General features: G+C 31.3%; 1 protein-coding gene across 17 annotated transcripts in view; it reads right to left on the minus strand.

The window, feature by feature from the left end:
• The window catches only part of LOC107436679 (RNA-binding protein Musashi homolog Rbp6), a 463,932-nt gene that overhangs the window by 95,689 nt on the left and 341,878 nt on the right, over positions 1 to 26,365 (minus strand). For all 17 annotated transcript variants that reach the window (XM_071182213.1, XM_071182219.1, XM_071182217.1 and 14 more), the window contains exon 7: positions 16,821 to 16,869. In XM_071182213.1, the coding sequence (XP_071038314.1) occupies positions 16,821 to 16,869 (49 nt within the window). The remainder of the gene's footprint in view (positions 1 to 16,820; positions 16,870 to 26,365) is intronic.

A 26,365-nucleotide genomic window follows, 5' to 3' on the forward strand; every position in this document is an offset into this window, starting at 1 on the left:
CGATCCAAATGTTTTGAAAAGATCGGAGGTACATTGTGCCTTTCATTTTTAAAGGTACGTTGTGCCCTTAAAATTCAGAGGCACAAATGATCCAAATGTGCCTCTGAAATCAGAGGTACAGTTTTTAGAGTGTATGCGTAATTCTGTAGAGCGAAAAAACGGCTCGTAGGTAAAATTACAACCAAGCTTTAAATGCATAAAGAATTTCCTTTTCTCTTTTATTTCTACCCGAAAAAGGAATTTAGAATGTTTAAACCTAATTTCACTTGAACAAGCCAGACTCGCAGTTATAGCGAATTGAATCAAGAAGGTGCGCCTTTCGTTTGACATGAGAGCACCGCAAGGATGACTCTACGTCTTAAAAATCAACACCCTACGTAAGATGGAATTACCACTCATTTGTGAGGCCACTTCCTCAATTTAGACATATATCTAAAAAGGAAAGAAATTTTCTCCTGATCGCTGCACCCATGATACTGCTCAGTGACGAACCATAGGTCTTTCGATTTCACAGATTTTACGAGCACATATACCACATGTACTTGATGGGTCTTAGTGGAGTCTAGGATCGAAACCCGGTCCCTCCTAACCAGAGTCCGATTTTTTAACCACTGGGCTACCACGGTCCAACAAGAATAATTTGGAGTATTATCGTTGCTTTTCCTGATGCAGACATATTTCAGTAGTAATTAGGAGTCGTGTTTTTTTCCAAATAAAACACTTTTCTTGTTTTTATATCCTTTGCTTCGTTTATCAATAGATGGATTAATTAAAAAAATTTCATATTAATAGATGGATACAGAGATAGAGAATTCATATTTTAAATAAGGAATCGCTTTTAGTAAAAAAAGGGACCCAGAACACTTGGGTCATAAGTATCCGTAGTTTCCAAAGTCTAGCAGAATCGCTGGTAATATTAATGCAATCATTGATAATATATCTTCAACTGCAATGATCAAGAGGAAAAAATTGATTGAAATAGAAATAAGTTTTTAATTTTTAAAACCGATTGTAAGCATTACTGGTGAAAAGGGAAAGTTTCAAAACGAAATCCAATTAAAATAGAGATAAAAGGCATAAGTCGTCATTTTATATATTCATAAAATATCAACAACAAATAAGTACTTATTTAGTAAAATTATTACACTTGCTAATCCCAAAACCTGAATGATTAAGATAAAAGCCGGATAATAAAGGTACAGTAGTTACCTTTTTTAGTCAGTTTTTATCGATAAAACAGCATTAGTTACCCTTAAAACTGCATAAAATAACACTGAAAAATTTCTTAATTTGGTAAAATTATTGTAATATCACACTGCTATTTAATTGCAATTATCAAAATAACGTTTAAAGAAATTAATATAAACTACATAAAGAAACTTTAGTAGCATAAAATAACAACGACAAATAAATACTTAATTTCGTTTAACTAATCAATATTTATAATTTAAATTACGCCTTAAGACAAAACGAATTAAAGCTGGTATTTAAAATAAAATTGAAAGATTGATTTAAAATAAGATTATATTTTCAATTTACTTATTTTCCAGAAGCATAAAAAATAAGATTTATAGTATATAAAATTAAATTACAACTCAAAATGAATAAATTTTAAGAATAAATTAACAGGTTAATTATTTCTAACCCCATAAATGGAGCCTTAAGTTTTAATTTCATAGAGCCCACAAAATATGCTAAATATTATGCAAAAATTGTATTAAATGTTAAGAAACTTCCACCTTGTACACTTGAAAGTAAAAAAAAAAAGTGAATCTAAGAAGCTGTATCTACTTCACTGTATGAATTTTCAACAAATGTATTTTAATTTTGAGGTTTTTATTTTTATATCTTTCACAACTAATAATTAATTTCGATCCAACTAGCTAAAATTAAGTTTCGTCTACTGAAATAATGAAAATATGTTACAAAGTAGCACCGAAAAAAATGAAATTCAATTTTTTGAGGATATCATGCATCATTAAATGGAAAAAATACTCCGAATAAAAATCATGGGTTATTTTTGTCTGAGCGGCACTTAGTATAGAACATAAATAATTGCAAAAAAGCAGAGAGAAAAAGTTGGAATCATACGTAAGAGAATTTAGGAAAAACGCTGCGGCAATTCTTATATCAAGAATCAGTAAGGATAAAGAAAAACCAATTACTTAGAGAGGACAAATTGTAGAATCTTATTATATAATCTTCCTGTGACAAGACGAGGAATATAAAAATTGGAAAGAAAGATAAATGAGACTAGGGATTGTTTGCATATTTACTTAAGACGTTCACCTATTGTGAATTTATCTATTAAAATTCACTCATAGCAGGCTTATTTTGCAGTGCAATTCATCAATAACTCAACAGTCCTGGATGAACTCCGGCTTTCTCAAGACGAGACAGCCATCCAGTCTCTGGAGTTAATTGAGACAAAGTCACTTTGGAGGCAGTCATCTCACCTCAATCTGTGTCTGCCTCTTCTTCTAATTCCTAATGGCTTCGCCAGAAAGATTTTTGTGCTGTTCGATCATCATTCATTCTTAAAATGAGTCAGGCCCATTTCATACCTTTATAAGGTAAGATTGAAAGACAAGGAATTTAATTTAAATTAAATAAAATTAAAGAAGCGAGAAGACATTAAAAAAAATAACATTTTAATAAACAATAATAAACAACGAGAAATATTTTAAAGCGAAGAATTCTATTTTCATAAATATTCTGTTGCTACCTTTTTTAATATGAAATTACACTTTTCCGCACCGTGAAAAAATTAAACTTATGCGAACCTTACATTAGGCCCAGCTCAATGCCAAATTTGGTATTTACAATGAAGCGTAAACATTAAAAGTTCTACGACAGATTTCTTTCAGAGAGCCGCGATGGCTCAGGGGATAGAGCGTTCGCCTTCCAATGATCCCGACGATGGCTGGTCGATACGAATTCCGTATCCGGCTTGCACCGACCACAGTGCTGACTTGAAATATCCTCAGTGGTAGACGGATCATGGGTTAGAGTCCCCTTGACATCAGGCTAACCGGGGGAGGTTCTCGTGGTCTTCCTCTCCATGTAGCGCAAATTCGGGTTAGTTCCATCAAAAAGTCCTCCAAGAAGGCAAATTTCTCCCAATACTTGATACAGGAGTTCCCTTGTCTTCTGGATTGGGTTCAAAATTACAAAGCTACGGAGGTGAACATTCGTAGTCGTAAACCCAATAATTGGGTTGGCTGTACAACGACGGTTATAAAATAAAATAAGTCTTTCAATGGGTGTCGATATCGTCGCACATCATAGCGGCTCGATGTGATGTTAGAGTGATTTTCAGAATGTCTTTCATTGGATTTTGTATTTCAGCTACTGACTCTCCCTCTTTCTAGATTACTGGCGCTTCTCGCATGTAATATGGACGAAGATGTTGTACATGAACAGCCTTCAAAAGTTTATTTCGAGGATCCATAGACTTGATCTAGCAGCATACGGCCCCGATTGGACGAAGAATCAGAAATGGTCCTCTATAAGTGGGAGAAGGTTTATGATCTTCTTGTTTAGGCCAGTCGTACAAGACGAGATCTCCCTTAAATAAACGTGATTAACGATAAAGATAAAATCTACGCTTATTATCTATATGTGTTTCGTATATATTATTTCCGGCTTCGGCCCTGACTAAAGCAAGAAGATGAAGTTGATCTTCATGTCGCGTGTCATCGATGAAACTTGCAATGAGCAATTCACGTGGAAGTCGTGGTTCATATCCACGAAGCAAATAAAATGGAGATCTTTTAATAGAATTTTATCGTGATTGTTAGTAAAGAGTTACGTAATAATTAGCCCCGTTTTTCTGGATGCCCATCAATTATTTTTTCTCAAAGTTGATGCAATGATACCATTAGCACGTTCAACAATGCAATTAGCTTGTGGTGAATACTATGGTGTCATGGACTGTTGTATACCATACTGTTTAAAGCATTTTCCTACTGTTCGTTTAATCACATCTTCCACCTGGTCGATTGGGCGAGGATCAATCTACAATAACTTTTCTTGGCGTGCTTTCATTGAAGGGTTGCTCAACGATGAAAGCAGGGGTGGCGTAAGGCGAGTTAGAAGGACGACTTGTTTCAACCATTTTTGAATTTGAGTGTTCAAAAACTGACCATCTGGCTCTGTACGGCAATATGGTCTACAACGGATAGGCTTGTCATGTTGCAATTCTATTTTAAACTTCACATACGGACATAGTCCAATATTGTCATCATCAGAATAAAATATGTCTAAAATTTTTCCAATTACATCATCAAGTTCAGATTTATGAAGCTCAGATAGTCCTGCAGATTTTGGAGTAAGTTTAGATTTCCTAATGTTGGTATCGTAATGTTGTTTCATAATGTTAGATTTCATAATATTGGTGCAATACAATAGCAACATTAAGCTAAGCCTACAATGCACATAGTTCAAAAAACAAGGGTATCTGTCGTGCCAAATACAATCGCAAAGATACCAAATAGATTTTAAAATTACAATTTTAAAAAAAATCAACTCGTAGAGATTTGACTGAGGTGACTACAAGTTAAACCGTACCAGTTGCTTATCTTCTGTGATTTTCTTTAAGTTCCTCGCTATCCTCTAACCGGAAGATGTCAAGACTCAGCGATTATTTTGCCGCAGATCACGATACGGAAATCTTCCCAAAAACAATCATTCAGGGGGGGGAATTATTTTTGTTGGGATAGTTTCAGTACACAGTCATTTTAAATTCAAGTTTACCCACAACAAATACAAGTTGACAAAATATATTTTTTCAACAAAAGAGCTGGTTATTAGAAGAACAAATAACAATAAAAAAGAGCGTTTATTTATTTGGTGACGAAACGCCCAAGACAAACACGAAAACACGAGGAGTCATTAATAATTCCAGTCACTCTCCTCTCCAACACGTGTAGAGCATAGCCAATGAGTTACAGATTCCACTCAACTCTTCAAAATAAGGACTTAATTCTTGTAGGCAAACATCATAATCGTAGCCGCAAGCGCTTAAATTGTTATATCCAATTACTGGAGCCTTTCATCTCTTTACTAACAGGAGCCAACAAGAAGCAAATCCGAAAACAAATCCTTCGCAAAATAAGACAAATTACGAGCGGAGTCATTTCCCCCATTCAGTAGGAAAAATGGCTGCCGGAACTCTTCTTAAAAGGGTTCTCTGTTTAGGCAAACGTCCAAAAGACAAATTGCGAGGGACAATTTTTCCCCTTTTGTTGAATCCGTATCGGTACGCTGCCCAACATGAAATGATGCTCTGGATGGCGTGTAAAAAGTGTTTTAATGCTCAGTAAACAACGAGTATGTCTGTTTTGATTTGAGAGAAAAAAGTATATTGAATAGATTAAGGATTAATATTTTCTCTCAGTTTTATTATATTGCTACGATTGTCATATTTGGTTAAGAATTTTTCTTTGAACTGCATTCAGTGCATCTTAACCTGTTGTAGGCGTATTACCGAATTGACAAATTTGATGATACTTTTCTTTGATAGCGTATAAAAGCGCTTTGATATTGAGTAACTAATGTGCTTTTTTCATTTGAAGAAAAAGTGTATTAAAAGTAATTGTAGACTAATTATACATTTTGTTATTTTATATTTATTTCTCAAAATTTTATTATTTTATACCCACTGTCATATTTTATAACCTAATATGTTACCTGCATGCGCTTACATCAGTGTACAGTACGCATTTCACCAAGGGTACACGCGTATAGACCCGGTTGATTTGTCTGTTATTTATTTTATTAATGCCATCTTAAAAAGTTTTTTCATCGATATAATTGTTGGAAGCGTCAATGCAGCTCTGGCGTTTGCCTGGGAGATCTGAAAGGATTTTGGTAAACTGTTTGGCAGAGGGTGTTGGTGCACCGTCTATGGACAGTTACATTCAATTCCACAGATGTTTGAAATTATTGCAACCTGACTGTGTTTTTTTTGTCAAATAATTAAGATTCTATCTTATCAAACAACGCGTATTTCGAAGGAGCCAAATTGGACTTGAACAGATGATTTTTTCTGTCAAGCAATTACGATTCTATCTTATCAAACAACGCGGATTTCGAAGGAGCCAAATCGGACGTGAACAGAGAGTGGGGCAACGCGGTGAAGCTCAACATTTCGATGGTGCTGCAATCATCTGCGATGTTCGTCAAGCAAGCCCTTTTTCTTCCAGCCACCTGTTAAATGCTATAGAGTGCTTCAAATTACGTAAAATTGGCATAACAGTGCTGAAGAACTTACCAAGCAAGGATAAATAGTAGATTGCCAGTTAGTTGTTATTGTCCAACAGCAGTTAACAGTTGAGTATAAAATAACTGGTCGTGGTGTCACCGTAAAATACCTCTCACGGCTGTTAGAAATGGAAAAAAAAAACGCGGTTCAGCTGCCGTATTTTCTGCTGCAATGCTGTTGGCTTTGAAATCTATGGAATTGCATGTAATTGTCTGCATTTAAATCTTCGGCTACGGTCACCAATTCACTGCTAAACTTGACCAACAAGTGATAGTACGTTTTCAGAGAGTTTTGCTTTCGCACGCAGATGCTATGCAGCAATAGATTACACTACTATATAATTCTTCATCTTAGTTTACCACTGATAGCGATATACGCCTTCCATTAATGATGTCCAAGCTTTTGCCTGTGGCCAAAAAAATGGGCATTATCTCATCATCTGCAACCAGCACTATATTCACATTTTGTTCAGCTCTATGCGTCCAATTCACTGGTTTATTTTGTCGCATCAAGTTTTTTTTTTTGTAATTGTTAATTTTCGTTCAAAAATTTTGATTTTTTTTTCCGTGTGAATTCACATTGCTTATAAAGAATGTCTTATTTCCAAATTTTTCTAAACTTATGATTATTGTGTGAAGTATTTAAATATCAAAAAAAGTGTATTTTATTCAGAAACAAAAATTTAAATTAGAAAAAGTTTCGGAAAGCGCACCGTTCATATGCTATCATTTGTTGAAATAATATTTTTTTATTTCCTAAATATAAAGAGGTGAAAAATTATTTTACAACAAAGTCCTCAGTTGTGTAAGGATTAAAATCTTGTTTCAACATATTTTTATTGAAAAATCTAGATGTTACGTTTATTTTGTATGCCCTAGGTTATGCCAGTAAGTTCAGGTTATTTTGTATGAAAATTATCATTAACCCCTTGTTTTTCGCTCCCGTGAAAATGACGGGGGGAGATTTCGCCCACCATTTCTCGCTCCCGTGATATTGACGGGCTGGAGTGTTCAGTAGTAACGCGCCAATAAGAATAAAACTAACTAATTTCTTTTGTCCGGAAAACATTTTATTTCTCATTTTACACACCTGATGGCAGTACCAGGATATTTTTAAGGTAATTGTAGATAGTTAGTTTATTTTAAACTAGTTGCAGCACTAATCAAATACGTAATACAAATACAAAAGCCAAAAAATAGACACTTTTATGACCGTTTTCTTGAAAATTAACCGATCGTTCAGGGGTTAAAATGCATAATAAAAAAACTTGTTAAAAATTTGATAACTACGCGTTCAACGCAATAATAATGACAAAATTAAAACGAAAACTACAATTCAAAATATTTAGAATAACAAGATCAAGATCATTAGATCAAGAATCTACCAATTTTAATCGAAAAAAAATGGTTGATATCAAATTAACTGATTAAAATCTAACAAGACATTTCTAACAAGACAAGAAAGAATGAATTCTAAATTGAATGAATAAAAAATAAAACAAAAAGTCCAATAAAATAGAAGAGATAAAAATCCGTTCGCGATATAAATAATTTAGACAGCCAACTGATTTCGATCCAAAATAACTAAATCCCGGAATAACCTAAATTTAAAACTACATTATTAATTGTCAGCCCCTTACGTAGCTTAACTTCCTTTCCCTACCACAGTACTTTCTAACTTAGACTGACATTTTAATCTTTCGGAAAAATCTTTGGAAGTGAAAGCGATAGTTTTCGTCCTCTGAGCAACTGCTGCCACTCTTTGGAATACTTATTTCGTTTATTTTATTTCCTGTTCTTCCTTAAGAAACTAGAGTTCTATGATAATCGGAATGGCCTTTTCCGAATACTTCATTTCGATGCACTTTCATCCCCAGACGCATTTATATTCCTAAAGAAATATTATTATTCGAAAGAGACATTAATTTTTTTTATTTATTCAGTTTTTTTCGTCGATAAAGTAAAGGTATTATGCTACTCAAACAGGCGACTCGTAACGATTACAACTAAAAGAGGGGGAAAAGTTACAATAAAATATGGTTAGTTTAGAAAAAATTTAAATAGGCTTTTTAAAATCAGTTTTAAAGATTCTTGATCTAGGAAAAAGTGCAAAGCAGTTTATGTCATATTGAATACATTATAGACCGTAATTGAATATGGATGGTCATAGTTAAAAAAATTTAAAGTTTCACATTAAAACAAATTCAGATTCATTAATAAATTTAAATGATAGAAGGATAGAATTTGCTATCTTCGATTTAAAAAAGAGACTTAAAAAGGAATCAATAAGTTTATATGATACAGATAGTGTAATTCTTACTGATTCGTTAGTGAAAATAATCTTAAATGATAGTAAAACATAGAAAACACGATTCGAAATATTTAATAAGATTTTTAAATTTGATTACAAGTTCCTTGTTTTGTAGAAAGGGACACTTGTTTCATAGAAAAAGAATAAATTTTATTATCAAATGATTTTCAGCAATTTCTAATACTCATTTGGTTTATTTTATTTCCCGTTTTCCTTATAAAACTGGAGTTCAATGACAATAAAAATAGCTTTTTTGAAACACATCATTTCGATGCACTTTCATTTCCAGATGCATTTATATTCTTTAAGAAATATGATTATTCGAGAGACATATTTTTTTATATAAATATATATTCCGTTTTTTTTTTCGTCTATAAAATAAAAGCATTAGGTTACTCAAACGTATGACTCGTAACGATTATAACTGAAATATTTAAAAAAAAACATTAAAAAATGGAAAGTATAGAAAAAATTAAATATGCTTTTCTGAAATCTGTTTTAAAAATTATTGTTCTAAATAAATGAGAAAATCAGTTAATCTAAAACTGAATGTATAATACACTGAAATGCGCTACTGAATACGAACACAGGTACTTCACAGGTAATTTCACTGGTACGAAATCAAAAAAAATATATATATATAAATATTATAAGACTCTATTTAAAAAAATAAATAATAGGATATTAAAATTTGTTTTAAAGATCCTTGTTCAAAAAGAGTAAATAAGTTTCATTAAACAGAAAGCTTTATTCATTGGGATTATTCATTGATTACTAAAATTAACAACTGGTAAAATTGCAAATTAAACATGGGAAGCTTAGTTCAAAACGTTTTTAAAAATTGATTCGAAGTTTCTTGTTTTCAAAAGGCGACTTTTGTTCCAAAAATATAGAAATTACCGCGACGAAAAAAAAAAAATATTTTTTTTTCACCAAATGGTTCTTAATTGCTTCTTATAGTACTTATCTAAGTTTATTTTATTTCCTATTTTACGTTATAAAACAGAAGCCTTATGACATTGGGAAAAGTCCTTTTGATCCAATTGCACTTTCGCACTTCTACTCCTAAATGAATATTATTAATCGAAAGAGACATTTATTTTTATCATTCATGAAGCAAAAATTATGAAGAAGCTTACGAGATACAAATGACGTTATTCATATTTTATTTTATTTTATAACCGTCGTTGAACAGCCGATCCAATTCAGAGTTTACGACTATCAATGTTCAACTCCGAAGCCTTGTAATTTAGTACCAAACCCGGAAGACAAGGAAACTTACCGAAAAAGCATTGGGACAATGAACTAGCCTTCGTGGAGAGGAAAACAACTAAAACCTCTCGTAGTTAACCCGATGGCAAGGGGATTCTAACCCATGATCCACTTACAACTGAGGATAATTGGCGTCAACACCATGGTTGGTGCGAGCCGAGAGTAGAATTAGTATTAACGGCCACATCTGGGATTCGAACCTGGGTCACCTCAGTGGGAGGCGAACGATCTCTTGGCTACCGTGGTTCGCGTTATTGATATTTTTATAATTTTTTTTAAATATTTTATAACCGTCATTGAACAGCTGACCCAATTTTGGGTTTACGACTACCAATGTTCAACTTCGTAGTCTTGTAATAGTGAAAAAATCCCGAAGCCAAAGAAACTCCTGGATCAGTACCCCCAGAGGTATTGATTTGTTAAGGGAACATGGAGGACTCTGCGACTCGACAGATTTAAAGTGCATCAGTCAGCATTTACTACACGGGGAGTTTTCGGTCGGCGGATATTACTATAAAATAATAAAAATGCATAAAATTGGAAATGAAAATATCGAAAATTTAGTTCGAGAATCAATGTAAGATTCGCTTTAAACGCCCTTGTCTTACGAATAGTAGAATACTTTTTATATGAGTGTTATTATATTTCGACTAAACATTGCTTAATTCTGTTGACTTGATAATTATAAAATTTCAATTAATAATAATATTTTTTACTTCCAATGGCTCGTTCTGTACTATTACGTTCTTCGCCACGAAAGATGCCGGAAGTGTTGCTCATTTAACGTAACAAAATGAGCACCAGTGAACTCGAGTCACGGAGACGAAAAATATTTTCACGCTACACTGGGCCAGGACTAACATAAAGAGAGAGAGAAGATCCATGCTCTGAACGGGATTCGAACCCGTGAACAATGGCTTCTCCATCAGGCACACTGACCGTTCGGCCATCTGACCGGCTAAATCATAATATTTAATCAACATAAATAAATATTAAAATCATGGTCATATATGTGAGTTTAGTTTGTAAAAATCAAGTTGGTTCTAAAATATGTTTAAAGAGTTACAAAAAGATAAAAAAGCTGCTTATATGATACTGTATGCATTTAGAAGTGACATTCTAATATTTTTTTCTAACTAATTATAAATTAAGAGAAAACGTGTGTTATTTTAAAGTTCAAAATATTCTATTCTCAATAATTATTCACGCAATAAAAATACTTTTCAAAGAATACTAATTAATTTAGTTAGCTAAAATAAAATGGGTGTGGTGCGTCACTTTTAATAGCAGTGAAAATAGGCTTGAGCAATTTGTCTTACAAAAATTATTTTACTATACTTAATCATTAGTTAAAAAGCATTTAAGAGTTAATAGTTTACTGTTACTTTTATTTTAAAGAGTTTAAAATAATAGTTTATGAGCATTTAACGTGAGAAGTTAATGCCTGCAGACGATTTAATTACAGATTTTGTATCAGGTAGCTGGATCGTTGGGCAAGAAGTCGTTTAGAAGACGAAGAATATCAAGGGCAGAAACAAGAGAAAATGGACTTTCGAAACCAACTTAATATATAGACCAAATAATAAGAACTCTTTAATTCGTTTGTCTAGACTAATAAATATTTATATTGCTGGTTAAAGATAAATAATAGGATGATTCCCTAATGATAAATAACAGGAATCTGCAATGAATCTAAATCATAACCCAACACAACTCACCAAAATCTAAAAGCTATTTATACATTAGCTACCATTTCAATTTCCTAAACTTACTAACACTGAATAACAAAGTTTGCAGACGATTGCTGCCGGAAATAGCTCAGCTCAGGACCTTTGAACCACGATGAACTATATTGTTTAAAATTGTTGCACCAATATTGCACCATTAATTAGTGTTTTTTTTTCATTTTACAACCGGCGTTGAACAGCTGACCCAATTCTGAGTATCGACTATCAATATTGAACTCCGTAGTTTTGTAATTTTGAATCCCATCCAGAAGACAAGAGAACTCCTAAATCAAGCATTGGGACAAACTAGCCTTCGTGGGGGACTTTTTGATAGGGTCAACCCTCATTTGCTTTACATGCCGAGGAAAACTGCGAAAACATCCCACGGTTCCCACGACGGCAAGAGGATTCTAAACCATGATTCTTATATCATTGAGGATAGTTTAAGTTAGCAATGCAGAGGTGCGAGCCATCGCTGGAAATTGAGCCTGGGTTTCCTTATTGGGAGGCGAACGCTCAATCCCCTGAGCCACCGCGGCTCACTCTAATCATGTAAGTTAATTATTTTTGAACGTTATTACCAAGTATTGTAGTTCAACCTGAACTAAAACATGGCTCAGTTTATTAGCTTATTAAGATATTGCAGCAAACTTGAACAAATATGGGTTCAACGTTGAACTGATTTATCTGATAGTGCAGCTGTGAATGTGCTTGAATAAAGGTTATCTCATAATTATAAAGTTATTAAAGTATTATTACAATATTTAATATAATTTTAAAGTAAAGCTTGATGTTTAATTGTATTTAAAATTTCCTCAGTTCAATAGCTATTAAAATTAAAAAAATCTACGAACTCAATGATAATTGTAAATTGGATAAGTTGTTTCACAATAGTAGTTTGTAGATTGCTTAATGTTTAAATTATATTCAGGTAATTAAACAATTTCAAAACTTTAACAGAAATTGTTCGCGAATAGTTTACTTAATTTTTTTTGTTTTGATTTTTATATTTATTCTTTAATGATAATGTTATTTTTTGCAGAAAATATGTTAAAATTATATTTTATATAAGATTAGAAAAAACCGATAATAACGCAGATAAATTTTACTCTTAAATCTTTTTTTTTAACTCCTTTAAACCAGCTAGCTGTTGACACTATAGGATACAGATAGGTTGCTTTTATCGCATAACAAAGCGATTATTAAGCGCTATTAAATATAAATAATAAAAATTATGTAACAACAGGCCAAAGCTTAAGTAAAATAACCTTAATAAAACCATTTGATTGAAATGTAAATGTTTTATTTAGATCGTTTGTGAAATAAGCTGTAAAAAATCTACTTCCTTTTAGTTTTCGCTGTATTTAAAGAAAGAGAACTAATATAAACAAATGTTTACTTATATATGTTGAATTTTCTAGACGGCCCCTTTTTTCTGATACAGAAAGTCCATAAACTTTTAGGCAACATTGCCATAAAAACTAGCTCAAGCGGATGGCAGATAAAGCGAAGTAAAATGTTTATGCTTGTAAATGATTTTCTAATAAATAGAAAGGACCTTCTGTCTTTGAGAACTTTTTCCTTCTTTTTCTTATTTACGCACTTTTAACCGTTTATACGCTGGATTCTTGCCGTCATTTTTTTTTTCCCTTCTCGTGTTTTTGAAAAGGGAAAGAAAAAAAAAACTTTATTTTTTGTTTTTATTATCCTCTTCTCGAAACGTTAACTCGAAAAGTGGAGTTGCACTTTAAAGAATCACACAGACGAAGAAGAAAAATTGAGCGAGGAGAAAAGGTAAATTAAGATGAATCTGCTGGGTTCTTTGGGCAGGAGGAAGTTGGTCCTAGGCTGCTTACTCCCTTTTTTCCCGGATACGCCGTTCCGGAGCAATGTTGCGGAAATGAATGCAGCCCTTTTTTTTCCCTGTTACTCCTGTTTCTAACGATATTGAATGATTGAAGGGGTGGGAGAAAAACGCCAACGATGTTCACTTTTAGTCAACTTAAATGGAAACAGTATGGAACATAAAATTTCGTTTGTAACAGATTGGGTTGCAGATGAAAGCGGCTCGAATAGATATCGATCTGGAACTTTTATGCCAGAAGTACAAAATATAATCCTTTAAGAATCAGTCACGAAATGTAAACAGCGACGAGAAAATATCGGGAAAAAGTACCAATAAAAATTTATTTTGTTTGTGATATAAAATTTGTCTAACTTCTTTAGGGGATTATTTATGTATAATGCTATCGTTATTTTCAGTTATTTCAAATCTGTTACAGAATCTTTGAAAATCGTTTTTTAAATAACAAATAACTTTAAAAGGAGTTTTTATTTACTGAAATCAAAAACAAATTTATCAAATTTTGTTTCGATGACGCAGTTTGAAAGTGCACAGATTATAATCTGTAATTATTAGATATAATCTACAATTATTAGATATAATCTATAATTATTATTAGATATAATCTATAATTATTAGATATAATCTATAGTTATAATCTATAATTATTTGATATAATCTGTAATTATAATCTATAATTATTAGATATAATCTATAATTATTAGATATAATCTATAATTATTAGATAGTGGGGAATCGACAACACTTGCTTAAGCTGAAATTTGCGATGAATTTCCTGATCGGGACACACAAACAGAAGAATGTTTTGAATATGTAAAAAATAATTAATATTTTTCTCAATTTAGAGCGATCGTTCTACAGTGCCGAAAAAGTCGATTTAATTCTTTTTGAAGCAAGCAAAAAAGTTGTCTACAACTATCAATAAGAAGCATTAAAAATCTAAATAAATAAATATTTCATATTTATATATAAATATTTTATATGGGTCCAAAAATGAAAAATTTCGATTAAAATTCCTAATATTTTGGGTTTTTGTTGATCGGCTTGTGACAGAGCTTAAAAGCTACTTTTTCTTAATTTGAATATTTGTGCAAAAATTAAGAATAATTAATTCATTCGGTCCCCTCCCCCGTCAATGATACTGCAAGTTTAAACCAATCACTCACTCTAAAAAAGGGGTTTCTCAAAATTGAGCAAAAATTTGTCAAAATATCTCCGAAAGTTATGTTTATAGTCTATTTATAACAAATCACCAAATACTCTAATAGGCTGTTTTAATTTTGTGCATATTATTACACTGAATAAGGAGTATAGTGCGCAAAATAAAAAAACAGACGACCATGAATAACTTTTGATCTAATGATTGGATTTTCACGTTTTAGTACTCAATCTCAAAGGCTCGAGGGTGTAAAATTTTTTTCCTCAATGCTAGACGGCTCATGAGTCAGATAACCGAGGAAAGGTTTTGTGGTTTGCCTCTCCATGCAAAGCAAGTGCGGGTTAGTTCCACCAAAAAAATTCTTCCATATTTAACCCAGGAGTTCCTTTGTCTTCTGGATTGGATGCAAAATTACAAGGCTACGAAGTTGAAATCTAGTAGCCGTAAACTCAAAATTAGGTCGGCTGTTCAACGACGGCTATAAACTAAAATATTTAACTGCGGTTTTCATACATTGGCTTCGTACAGGTGCAAAATATAAGATATTTAAATGTTCGAAAAAAATATCTTGAGCTTATTTTTTCAAAAACGTATACAATCTAAAATATTTTTTAAAAAAAATTAGAAAAAGCCTTAAAGCACCTCATCCCTCAATATTCCATTCTGCCTCTAACAATCCCTCACGCATCTCCATCCTCCATCATCATCATCAGTAGAGAACTTTCATCTCTTTGGAAGACGCACAGGATGCTAGAGAGTTAAAGAGTTCGCTCCAACGACTTTGAACAGAAACATCGTTAGCAACGTTAATTAAAGTGTATCCTGGCAAAGTCAGGGAGAGGGGAGGCCGCACCACTGTCCTTATCGAAAATTAAGCGTTAATATTCATCGAATATGAGGGTGTGCATCATCTTTTCCAAAGAGCTGATTGGGAAGGATAAAAGTTAAGACTGTTTCAGAGTCTGATGTTTTGCGATAGGTTAAGGTTCGACGATAAGCGATTAACTTGGGATAGAAATGCATCGATGTGTGTAAAAGAAATCGATATACCGACCCAGTGCTACACGTTCGGCCCAGAGGTGATGCATGAAGATGACGTTAAATGAGATTTTAAGATTCGCACCTTTTTTTTCCCCCACTTCCCTACGAGTATTACAGTGATGAGATTAAAAGAGGGAGTTATTTAGCCGTCTTCTGCTATAATATTTTGAATGTTTTACTTCCTTTTAGTTTTTGATTTGTTCTTAAACTAGATATCATATTTATGCATTATTTTTAAGCTCAGTTGAGGAGCTGGGTTCTAAGAAGTATCATTTTAGTGGATTTGAGTAAATTAGTTTTAAAGCTAATGCGTTGACAATAGGAAATAAAGATTATAGACTCTTTATTTCTTCAGAGGCATCAAAGTGGCTACATTTTATACTCTTTTCTTAATACTTGTAAAATGAAATTCCAAATACTTGTTTGGCGGTCTTCGTTATAAAGTTCGCATTCTTGGAGTTTTATATTGTTGCCAAAAGGCAAGTTTTCTAAGATTAGTCTTTGATTGTAGTTAAATTCACGTTCTTTAATTACAAAAATAGTCTAAGTCAGCCACTCATCTCTGAAATTTAGTGGCTTTTCAAAATAAATCAATGTCATACGGTTAAATAAGTCGAATTTCTTAATTTTTTTTTCAAAAATGCTCTTTAATGGTTAGAATTACACATTTTTAACCGTATAATTTTATGTTTATTTTTAGATATAGATTTAAATTGCTTTTGTACATTTAAGTTCAAAGTAATCAATATATTTAAATAAAACTCATGAACTATATAATGTTACACAATGTTTTGTTTGATATTTTTTTAAAAAATCTTAAGGAAAAATAAAAACTAAAGTTTTATAATAACTCAAACTGAATTTTTTTTGAACTCTTTCTGGATCATTTGCTCATTTTCAAAATTATGTCTTTTAAATATAAAATGTAAAGAAATTGATTTAAAAAAAAAAAATTTTTTATAATCTTTTTTAAGCATTTCCACATTTGCAAAATGTGGAAGTGCTTAAATTATTACTTAATTTTAAAAAGTGGGGATTTGATTTTAAAAAAAAATTAAAAAGGATTAATTTGTTATGGAGTATTTAAGATACTTTTTGAAAAGAAGTATTCTAACTTATTACAATCCTTTTATTATTATTATGCTATCATAAGATGATGAATGCAAAAGAAATAAGACTTACCCCTATGTCTGTTGGTCTGCTTATCAAACATCAACATCGCGTCTTCTATCTGTAAAGAAGAAAAATTCATGTTTAGTTTTATGTAAATATTATACGTAAACTTTGATTTTAGCTATTTATCAGCAGGATGCTCTGTAAAAATCACCCTTCATATGTAATTTTTTGGAATCAATAATTTTTTAGAACACTTATTTTTTTTTTAGAATTAATAAAGATGGGGAAAAGGTGCACATTAGGGCTAATTTATTAATGAGTGTGGAAAAAACACGATTAAGACACTGAACTAACAAATAAATAATAAGGAAAGTAACATTATAACTATTTGATTGCCGGAGGAAACAGCGAGAAATTAAAGAAGATGAATGAAACACCTCCAACTTTCAATCCTTTCAATCAGGAAACAAACTTGCTTAAATGTTCTTTACTTATTAATAATGATTGCTAATATATATATATATAAATATATATATATTAATTAACATTTCATTTCTTTTTTTTTTTTAATGAAATGCTGTTCGTCATTTTTTTTACTTATTATTTCCCACCCCCTTTTTTTCATATGTCTATAATTTTTCTTTGTTTTATTCTTCATTTTGAACTTATATATATATTAAGTGCTAGAATTGTTAACCATTAAATGAAGTTAGTTACTCTTGGGAAACGGCATCCATCATTTCCTGTTGGAAGATGATGTTTGACTAATTTGATGGTCATACCATGAAATATGTTTGTCATTGTTTGTCTAACATTATCCATTACATCATGAAGATATATGATGTCTTTCTGCAATGATGGTCGACCATCGAATGAAGTTAGTTGCTGTTGGACTAACATCATGCATTATTTCATGTCGGAAGATTATGTCATATTGATTTGATGGTTAACCAATTCGATATGTTTGGCATCGTTGGTTTAATAATTGCCATTACTTAATGATGGGTTTGTTCAACAATCAAATGAAGATAGTTGTTGTTGGACCAACATCATCCATCATTTCATGATAGAAGATAATGTTTCAAATTTATGAATGTCAATCCTCCGGTGAAGTTAGTCAATATTGGAACAACAACAGTTATCATTTCAGATTGAAAGATGACATTCAGGTAATTGGGTGGTCAACCCATAAGATAGGCTTGGCATTGCTGAACAATGCTGGTCCAACTATGAGCACCATATATCTCAGATTCCTGCTGCCTCTCATATTTCGGTTGTTAGAAATCCAAATTCATCGAAAAAAAGTATATTTCCTCAGAGAAAGCATGTTTTCATGAAAAATTTCGTTACTTAAAATATCTTCCATTTAAATTAATTGGCATATTTGATGTCGCCTCCTCAAACCATTAAGATTAAGTCCAGAAACGTGAAGATTCGATTATTAGAATAAAAGTTATTTAGGGTGGCTCATTTATTTTTTGCGCATTATACAAATTGATAAATAAGCTGAACTGCTACCCGCGTGGCAGAATTACGCCTGCTACTATCAAATATAGGTATTTAAACTAGACAAAATATCTTTAAACTGGAAAGATTATATTTTTAAAGAGAAGAAGAAATATTACTACTNAAGAGCAATGGCTCTCACTTCCTATTGAACTGATAGACCGCATAATTGAAAGCATCACACATCGCTGTTTGTGCTGTATTGCTTCTAGAGGCAATCATATTCCATATTAAAGGTACTTTTTCTATTGCAAACCGATACTTCCAATTTGTTTATTTTATACATGTGCTAATTTCTATACTACTATTAATGTCTGATAATTTCTTTTTATGTTGTTTAATACCTTACTATGTGTTGTATATTGTGGGTAAGTTTCATAAAATTCCATGTGTAATTTCTTGAGTTATCGCGATTTTTGTGAATTTTCCTTAATTTATGATAACCAGTGTATATATATATATATATATGCTCATAAAAGTTAATCACTGAGACTGCATCGTAGTTGGTTTTCTGTATTACTCAAATCGGTTGTACTCAAAAGCATATTTAAATAGCGATCGTGAAAGCATATTAAGTGTGAATCTGTAACTGAGAACCGGACCTGTAAATAAGTGCTGTTTGAGGCTAATAAATTTTGATGTACAATCTTTCGAGCATTGCAAAAAGTAACAGTTTGGCATCTATATTAGTTTCGGAAAATTTATAAAAGTTGTCGAAGGATAATTTCTTGTCAATTGCAATAACCATACGACATTTCCGATCAAAAACCCATCTTATTATTTGCGATTGAATGGGTTTTAAGCACACCTGATTAAACCTGGCAATCCAAGTAACGAAAAGTTTAAAACAAAAATGATAAAAACATCAAGATCAAAGGTCGTCTCACGGAAATCTATTCTGCATTAGAAAATTACGACAAGATAAGTTGAAGTCCACTTTAAGCTGGCGTAAGTTTGTAGAAAATAAAAAAAATACGTGCTCCTGGTTTTTGATAACTTGAAAGGGGATGTTATAGTAATAAGAAAAGAAAGAAAGATTTTTGGTGCTATTTTATATTAACAAAAATCATGTACAATTGAAAATCGATTCAAATAAATGATATGAAGATTTGAGAGTATTTGGTAGATTTCAAAGTATGAATTCGATTTAAATTATACAGAATTTTCAACAAATTTATACTTTTAATAGTATATTAACATTTTTCTATTAAATACTTATACAGTATCTAAGAACAACTACTTTATATGTTACTAAGATACTATAAAGTTAAGTCCTACTTTCTGAGTATAATAACTTTTTCTTAGACCACCCTAGTTGCTATAATTTTCTGTTTTGCAATATCAAACTTAACAGAACTTCATTTCTAGACGCATATATATATCAAAATTATATCCAGTACGGATGAAACCACTGAGCTGACGTGTAAAGCTAAATACATAATAATGACAGAGCTGTTTCTATGAAATTCTAGGAAAGTTTTCATCCTTTACAAAATTCAAAGCTACCAAATTAAATTGAGGACATTTAATATAAACTGCCGTGATTCGCCCACAGCTCCATCCGGAATGTCAAGCAAGAGCAGAAAATAAGGAACGCATCATCTAACAAACTGCATCATTCCAAGATCATAATTAGCCTTTTCCTTTTCAAGAACTCTATAATCAAAACAAGCCCTTCCATTAGACAATGGGTATTAACAAATAGTGACAAGTCCCAAGGCAAACTCACCCGAGAAAAACACAATCGGCTCTAATAGCAGTTTCGCCATTTTCCCCAAGAACTTAATGTGCCCCGCTGCAAAATTTAGGGTAATATATAAGGAATGAAGTTTGTCATCCCTGGTCCAATGGACTAGCGGAACGAACTCTAATCCACCCTCTTTTGCTCCAGAGGGAGTCTTGATGAACAGAACCAAAAGAATCTTAACGACAAAACTACTGAACATTTGAGCTCAAAACTTGGGAGAAGGTACATTCCTGGAGACAGAACAAGGGTGGAAAAGGGTTTGGGGGGTGAAGATTATGAGCCCCTAATTACATTGTCGTTTTGCCCTGGTGGAACTGAAGAATTTACTCATGCGCTTTACATGGTGGATAGCGGGGTGGAGACGGTCAGCGAAACGGACTAGTTTGGATTTTAATCACAGGTTCGTGCTGTCAAAGACATTGGTACCCCCGCCGAAGGGAGTAGCAAATATGTTAATCGATAAGTTAATATTCTGTTTGCTTGTCCTTGATTCTGAAAGAATTATTTAAACAGCAGAGAGTTTTCTGAAAAGGCTGTGGTTATGAGTTTTAATCTATTCAGTTCAATTCCACACGTGTCTACAAGAGTTGAACTAATCTTCACTAGATTACCGGGTGTGTCAACTTTTTTTTGCTGTATTTACTTGAAATGTAGCTTTCACTTGATCACTTGAAAAGAGCTTCCTAATTTAAAGGAAATATATCTAAATCCATGTTGTTATTACTAGTAGATTGGGTCTAAGCAGACGAAATTAGTATGTTTCTTTTTGACGGAAATGTCTCAAATCACGAAAATCAGTGAGAAAACAAAATTTTCAAATTGGACTTATTAGTTTTCATGACGAATTTAGCCTGCACACTCAAAGAAACATTTTTTCCCAATACATTTAAATTCAATTCAGTAAAGAACAATGAAAATTATTTCTAAAGGTACAATCAAAACCCCAAAATGAAAAGCAGTTAAGAGCAGTAAGGCATATGTTTGCCATTGACATGCCAGGGTCACAAAAAGAGGGCATGTATCTGTATCTACGAGTTCCATTCTATAAAGATGACTCTGCAAGTAGTTATGGGCCGTTGCAAGACTAAAGCAGACTAATTTCAAGTAACATTATGTAGTACACTGACGTCGCGGGTGCTAATTATAACGCCTCAACTCTTAAACTTACCAGTACATTTTAGGCTACCCCAGAGATAAAGAAAAAATGCAAGTGTTTAAACGGTAGCAACTAAGGAAATGCTTTATTTTTCAAAAAGTTACATGATGATAAAAATCGCCAGAAACTTAAATACGGCTATAAGCTATGATTGGACAAAAAGTGAATGCTAGATTAAATGACGTAACCAATCACGATGATCATGCAGTTTTATGATATGGAACTAGAATAAATCACTTTATAGTTAAGTATTTTCAACTACGATAATAGTTATACCTTTTAAACAAGACGAAGATGAAACTCAGAAATATGTAGTGCATTTTTATTAATTTAATACAGTCAAACTCCGCTATAGTGAACAAGGTTTATAGTGAACTCGCGGATATAGCGAACGATATGATCGCTCCCCTGCCTTGCTATACACATATAATATTTTTTTGTGTGGATATAGTGAACCAAAAGTAGAGAGGTGTAAAGTTTAAAAATATTAAAGAATTTATAAAAGCAGACGATTGTAAAATCTAAAAATATTAAAGAAATAATGGGTTTGCAAAATCATAATTAAAATAAAGTAAACGCATAAAGAGATAAACTTAAAATAAAAGCAGACGAAAATTAGAAGTCAATATTTAGAACGACAGAGTTGTTGATTCTTTTTAGATTAGTTTTATTGTGGAATTTGAGTTTCCGTATATCCCGTTACGGGGTTTTCTAGTTGTTTATGATCTTTTCACTATCCCGTTACGGGTACTGTATATTTGTTACTGTTTGTGTTGTTTGTTAATAAAAGTTTTTTATAATAAAAAAAAACTGAACAGTTCTTGATATAGCTTATGATACGTTACAGAGGAAATTGGTTATTATGAACTTTTTTTCTGTCTTCGACTGATTTATTTTCATTTTTTGGTAATTTTGAAATTTCGACATAAAATATATAGAGAGATTTTTAAAACCATCTATTGAGTGGAATGTAGACATAAGCATTTTTTCTTGTTTGCTTCTTCTATCTCAGTTTCCCATCTCTAAATAAAGGCCATCCCTAATTTTTTTGTCACTGCATATTGTTCAAAAATTTTTGTATTTTTGTATTGGTTATTAATTTTAATAATGTGTAATAAAAGGGAGCAGTTCGGAAGAATGAGTTAAAATTGTTTGCAGAACAGATATAGTGAACTTCCGGTTATAGTGAACTGAAATTTCGGTCCTTTGAAGGTTTACTATAACTGGGTTTGACTGTAATTCGCGATTCCACTAATTTCCTTTATAAATCCTATAAATTATAGCTTAAAAATTTACAATGTAAAAATGTCAATAAAACGTTACTATTTACATTGAGTTAAAAAAAAAATGAACAACTAGAAAATATATTATCTCAATTTTATTTGAAGATTCAAAGGAAGAAATGACACGGAAACATCTTAAACAAGTTTTATCGGAGAATGTATTAATCTTTTCCAACAGAAAATATTATATTACGGCAAAGAAGAAAAACCCAAGATCTCTCCCCCTAAGATACAATGTTCACATCGACGTCATTATATTTTCTGTATTTATTATTCCATACAATAACATAACAGTTATCATGAATTTCCACAAAAGCCAGACACAAATATGGAACAAAACATATTTTAACTGTTAACAACAAATGCCGATTCTGATATTTCTGCCACATCAATACCCACTTATCTGATTTCATAAAAACAATTGCTGATGGAAGCAACAACTATTACTACCTTATTTATAGCCAAATCTCTTTCTTATGATACAAAAGACCGTCACATGACAACCAAACAATGCCCGTAAATGTCTAACATCCGGGCATAACCTATGGCAACAGCGTTATCTCCATAGAGTAAACAAAATAGAGTTCTGGAACGAAAGTTGGTGGAGTACAATAAGGAGCAAAAAAGATAGCCACACAATTTTATCTCACTAAACAACAACAAAAAATATATGCAAGTCGAGGCCTCAGTTTATCTGAGAAAAGTTTTTGCTACCATAGACTGGAGTAAATAGGTTTTTGTTTATTTTTTTGGAGTAACAGCAAACGATTAATGGGTTTCCTTGAAACCAACAAACAGATTCTTCAAGCTTAAGTTATATTATGCTGACTTTCTGAGCAAAATCAGCATCTTTTACTCTTTGCTTATTCGATTTGGCGAGATCTGCTATCTCCATTCAGGCAGCAAAATAAAAGAAATCGGTCGCTAAGGCTTGGCGTCCAAATGATTTGTCTTGCTTAATAAATGGTTCCATTTGTTGGAGTTGGTGACAATTTACTAGCTCCAGCAACACATAAAATGTCGTGAACACGAATTTACCGAACGAAATAACCATAAAAAAAAGAATCTGTTCTGAATTAGGATAAAATTGGTTCTCTAATGATGTATGGTGAAGAGAATTTGGTAAATTGAACAGAATGTATGGTAACTTGAAGTAGGGGAGAGTGGGGTCAATTGTAACATTTTTTACTTAACTATTTTTAACTAACAAAAAATCCAATATATTATTAGTATTAATTGACAGACGAATAAAGTAGACTATCCTCTACTAGAAAATAAATATATACCTTATTTTAAATGTTATTATATTAGTTATTAACAATTTTTGACAGTCGTGCAGTTGTTACAATTGTCCCCACTTACGGGGTCAATTGTAACAGTTCATAAATTCAACTAAAACATAGTCAATTATACATATTATCATAGTTGTGATATATTTTTTTATTGATCAAAATAGCAGTGATATTTTAGGAGGAAAAATAGTAAAAATAATTATGAGCAGAGACCTAAAGGGTTAAACTTTTAACTTTAAGGGGTTAAAAATTTTAATTTATGTGTGAAAGGGAACAAATAAAATAATGCACATGCAACATAATATTAATGATATAGGAAACTATTGGTGGTTCTTAAAGAGTTAAGTAATGGTTTGTAAACATAAGATTATTTATTTTCAGATGTTACAATCATCCCTTTACTTATTGTTACAATCGTCCCCAAGACGCCATTTCAGCTTCATTTGTTAAAAACAATGCTAGTTAAATAACAAAACTAATTTTTTTTTATCGAAATGTTAATTAAGGTGTTCACTTACATATTCGGTTAATAATTTTTATTTGTTTAAATAAAATTACTTTGTTACAATATAATATTCTAATACCAAAAAAAGAACTTATGTAGCGTGAAAATATCTTTTGTGATGTAACTCTTTCAAAAGTACATAAAAATGGTTGTCAGCAGGTGTGTACATGTAGATTTATTAAATACACCTTGTGCGCCACCTAGGAATCAAATCTAGAACCCGACACTCGAAATTTTTGCTCTGTTACAATCGTACCCTGTTACAATTGACCCCACTCTCCCCTACTACACTTGTTTTACTCACGCTAAATTAGATGCATTTACTTTTGTTTGGGGATATGAAAATTGATAAACTAGCCAACCTTATTCTTATGAAGAATAAAGAAATGAAATTCGAACTTTTGAACTCGGAAATGCTTCATTTTCATGGTTTTCACCGAAAAAAAAGTTTTTCCCGTTGGTTAAAATCTATATTTCAATGCTTTCTACGTTTAAACATAATAATTTATTGAAATTTTTTTTGAAAAAAAAAAAACTATTCTTAAATAATCTTTTGACCACATTTCTCAAGCTTTTCTTATGCAACGATTTATATTTAAATAAAGTAATAGTATACAAACGGGAAGAAAAGGTACTTAATAGGCTTTAGGTATTCAAAAGTTACTTTAAGTACTCAATAAGTACTAAAGGTACTTTAGGTATTCAATAAAATATTATTTTTTATTGAATATATATTATGTATAATATTTAAAATTTAAACAGGACCTTAAACTAGATTTGTTTCGATATTGTTTTTGGTTTAAAAAAAACCTTCTTCTTAAATTTTTTTTTTGAATTTTAAACTTAAATTTTCATACCATATATAAAAGGATAAATTACCAAATGTATGGCTTAAATAACATATATTTTCTTTTTATTACCAGAATTATGAGTTTTTTTAAACCAGAAATTTCATTACCATATAGTGCGATGATTTTACCACGATTTTTTTTCTCCGTGAAGTAAATAAACATTTTTTGTTCATTTGTTTGTTTCTAATTCAAAAGAATTCAAGTAGACATCTTAAAATACACTAATTGCAAATATCATTTTTAATTTTAATAAAAGAGGAAAGCGAAAATTTTTTACATGATCTTCAGAAAAAATTAAATTTTAGTAAGAAAATCTATAGTTCATAAAAAATAATAAATTTCAGAGAAATTTAAGAAAACTTATTAATGCATAACAAGCATTATTTCAAAACGTGTTTCTTAATCAACGTTTGAATTACGCAAGGTAGTATTAACTATTATAATCGCTTTACTTTCGTTCAAACTATAATTTAAACTAATATCATTCTCAGCCATTTTGAATCGACAACAGCCATTGCACAATATTTAAACAGGTACTTAAGCTTATCGTTCCCTCAGATAGTTTCGCAAGCTTATTTTACAATATATTTTTTTAAAAACTTTTCTAGAAATGTAGAAATTGAAAAGAATTAATAACCCTATAAAGATAGACATTAATATTTATATATTCGTTTTAAATTACATATTTAATGTATAAAGAAATATAGATTGTTAATCCTTTATGAGAACTGAACATCTTTAAATGTTTTTTTTTTCGAAATGTAACTCCACTTAATAAAAAAAAAGAAGTTAAGACTAAGAACATGTCTTTTCTCAGATCTTAGACTTAGCAATCTAGTTAACTGAAAGTTCACTTAATTTAATACTCTGCAAACATGAGAATTAGACGAAGAAAAATATAACTAACCAAAAATATAACTAATATAACTACAAAATATAACTAACTAAATTAAAGAAATTTATAATTTAAAATAAAGTCAATATGGGAAAAAATAATAAAAAATTCTTTTAGTTTCAATTTACCATTTTTTTCTCTCTCTTCCTACTGTTATTTTTATGTCAGATTAAAACTGTATCTTTTCACTTAAATTTCAGTTCAAAAAATTTATTTAGTGTAAAGAAATATTAAACGCTGTTAACTGAGACAATTACAAAAACAATTTTTAATGTTTTCTTGGCAAATAATTATAGCATAGCTCATAAGGCAAAACGCTTTGTAAAAAATTTATCACGTTATATTTGCTTATTGCTTTTAATTCTAAGATAAGTTT

The sequence above is a fragment of the Parasteatoda tepidariorum genome, chromosome 6, assembly GCF_043381705.1.
Source record: "Parasteatoda tepidariorum isolate YZ-2023 chromosome 6, CAS_Ptep_4.0, whole genome shotgun sequence".
Taxonomy (NCBI): Eukaryota; Metazoa; Arthropoda; class Arachnida; order Araneae; family Theridiidae; genus Parasteatoda; species Parasteatoda tepidariorum.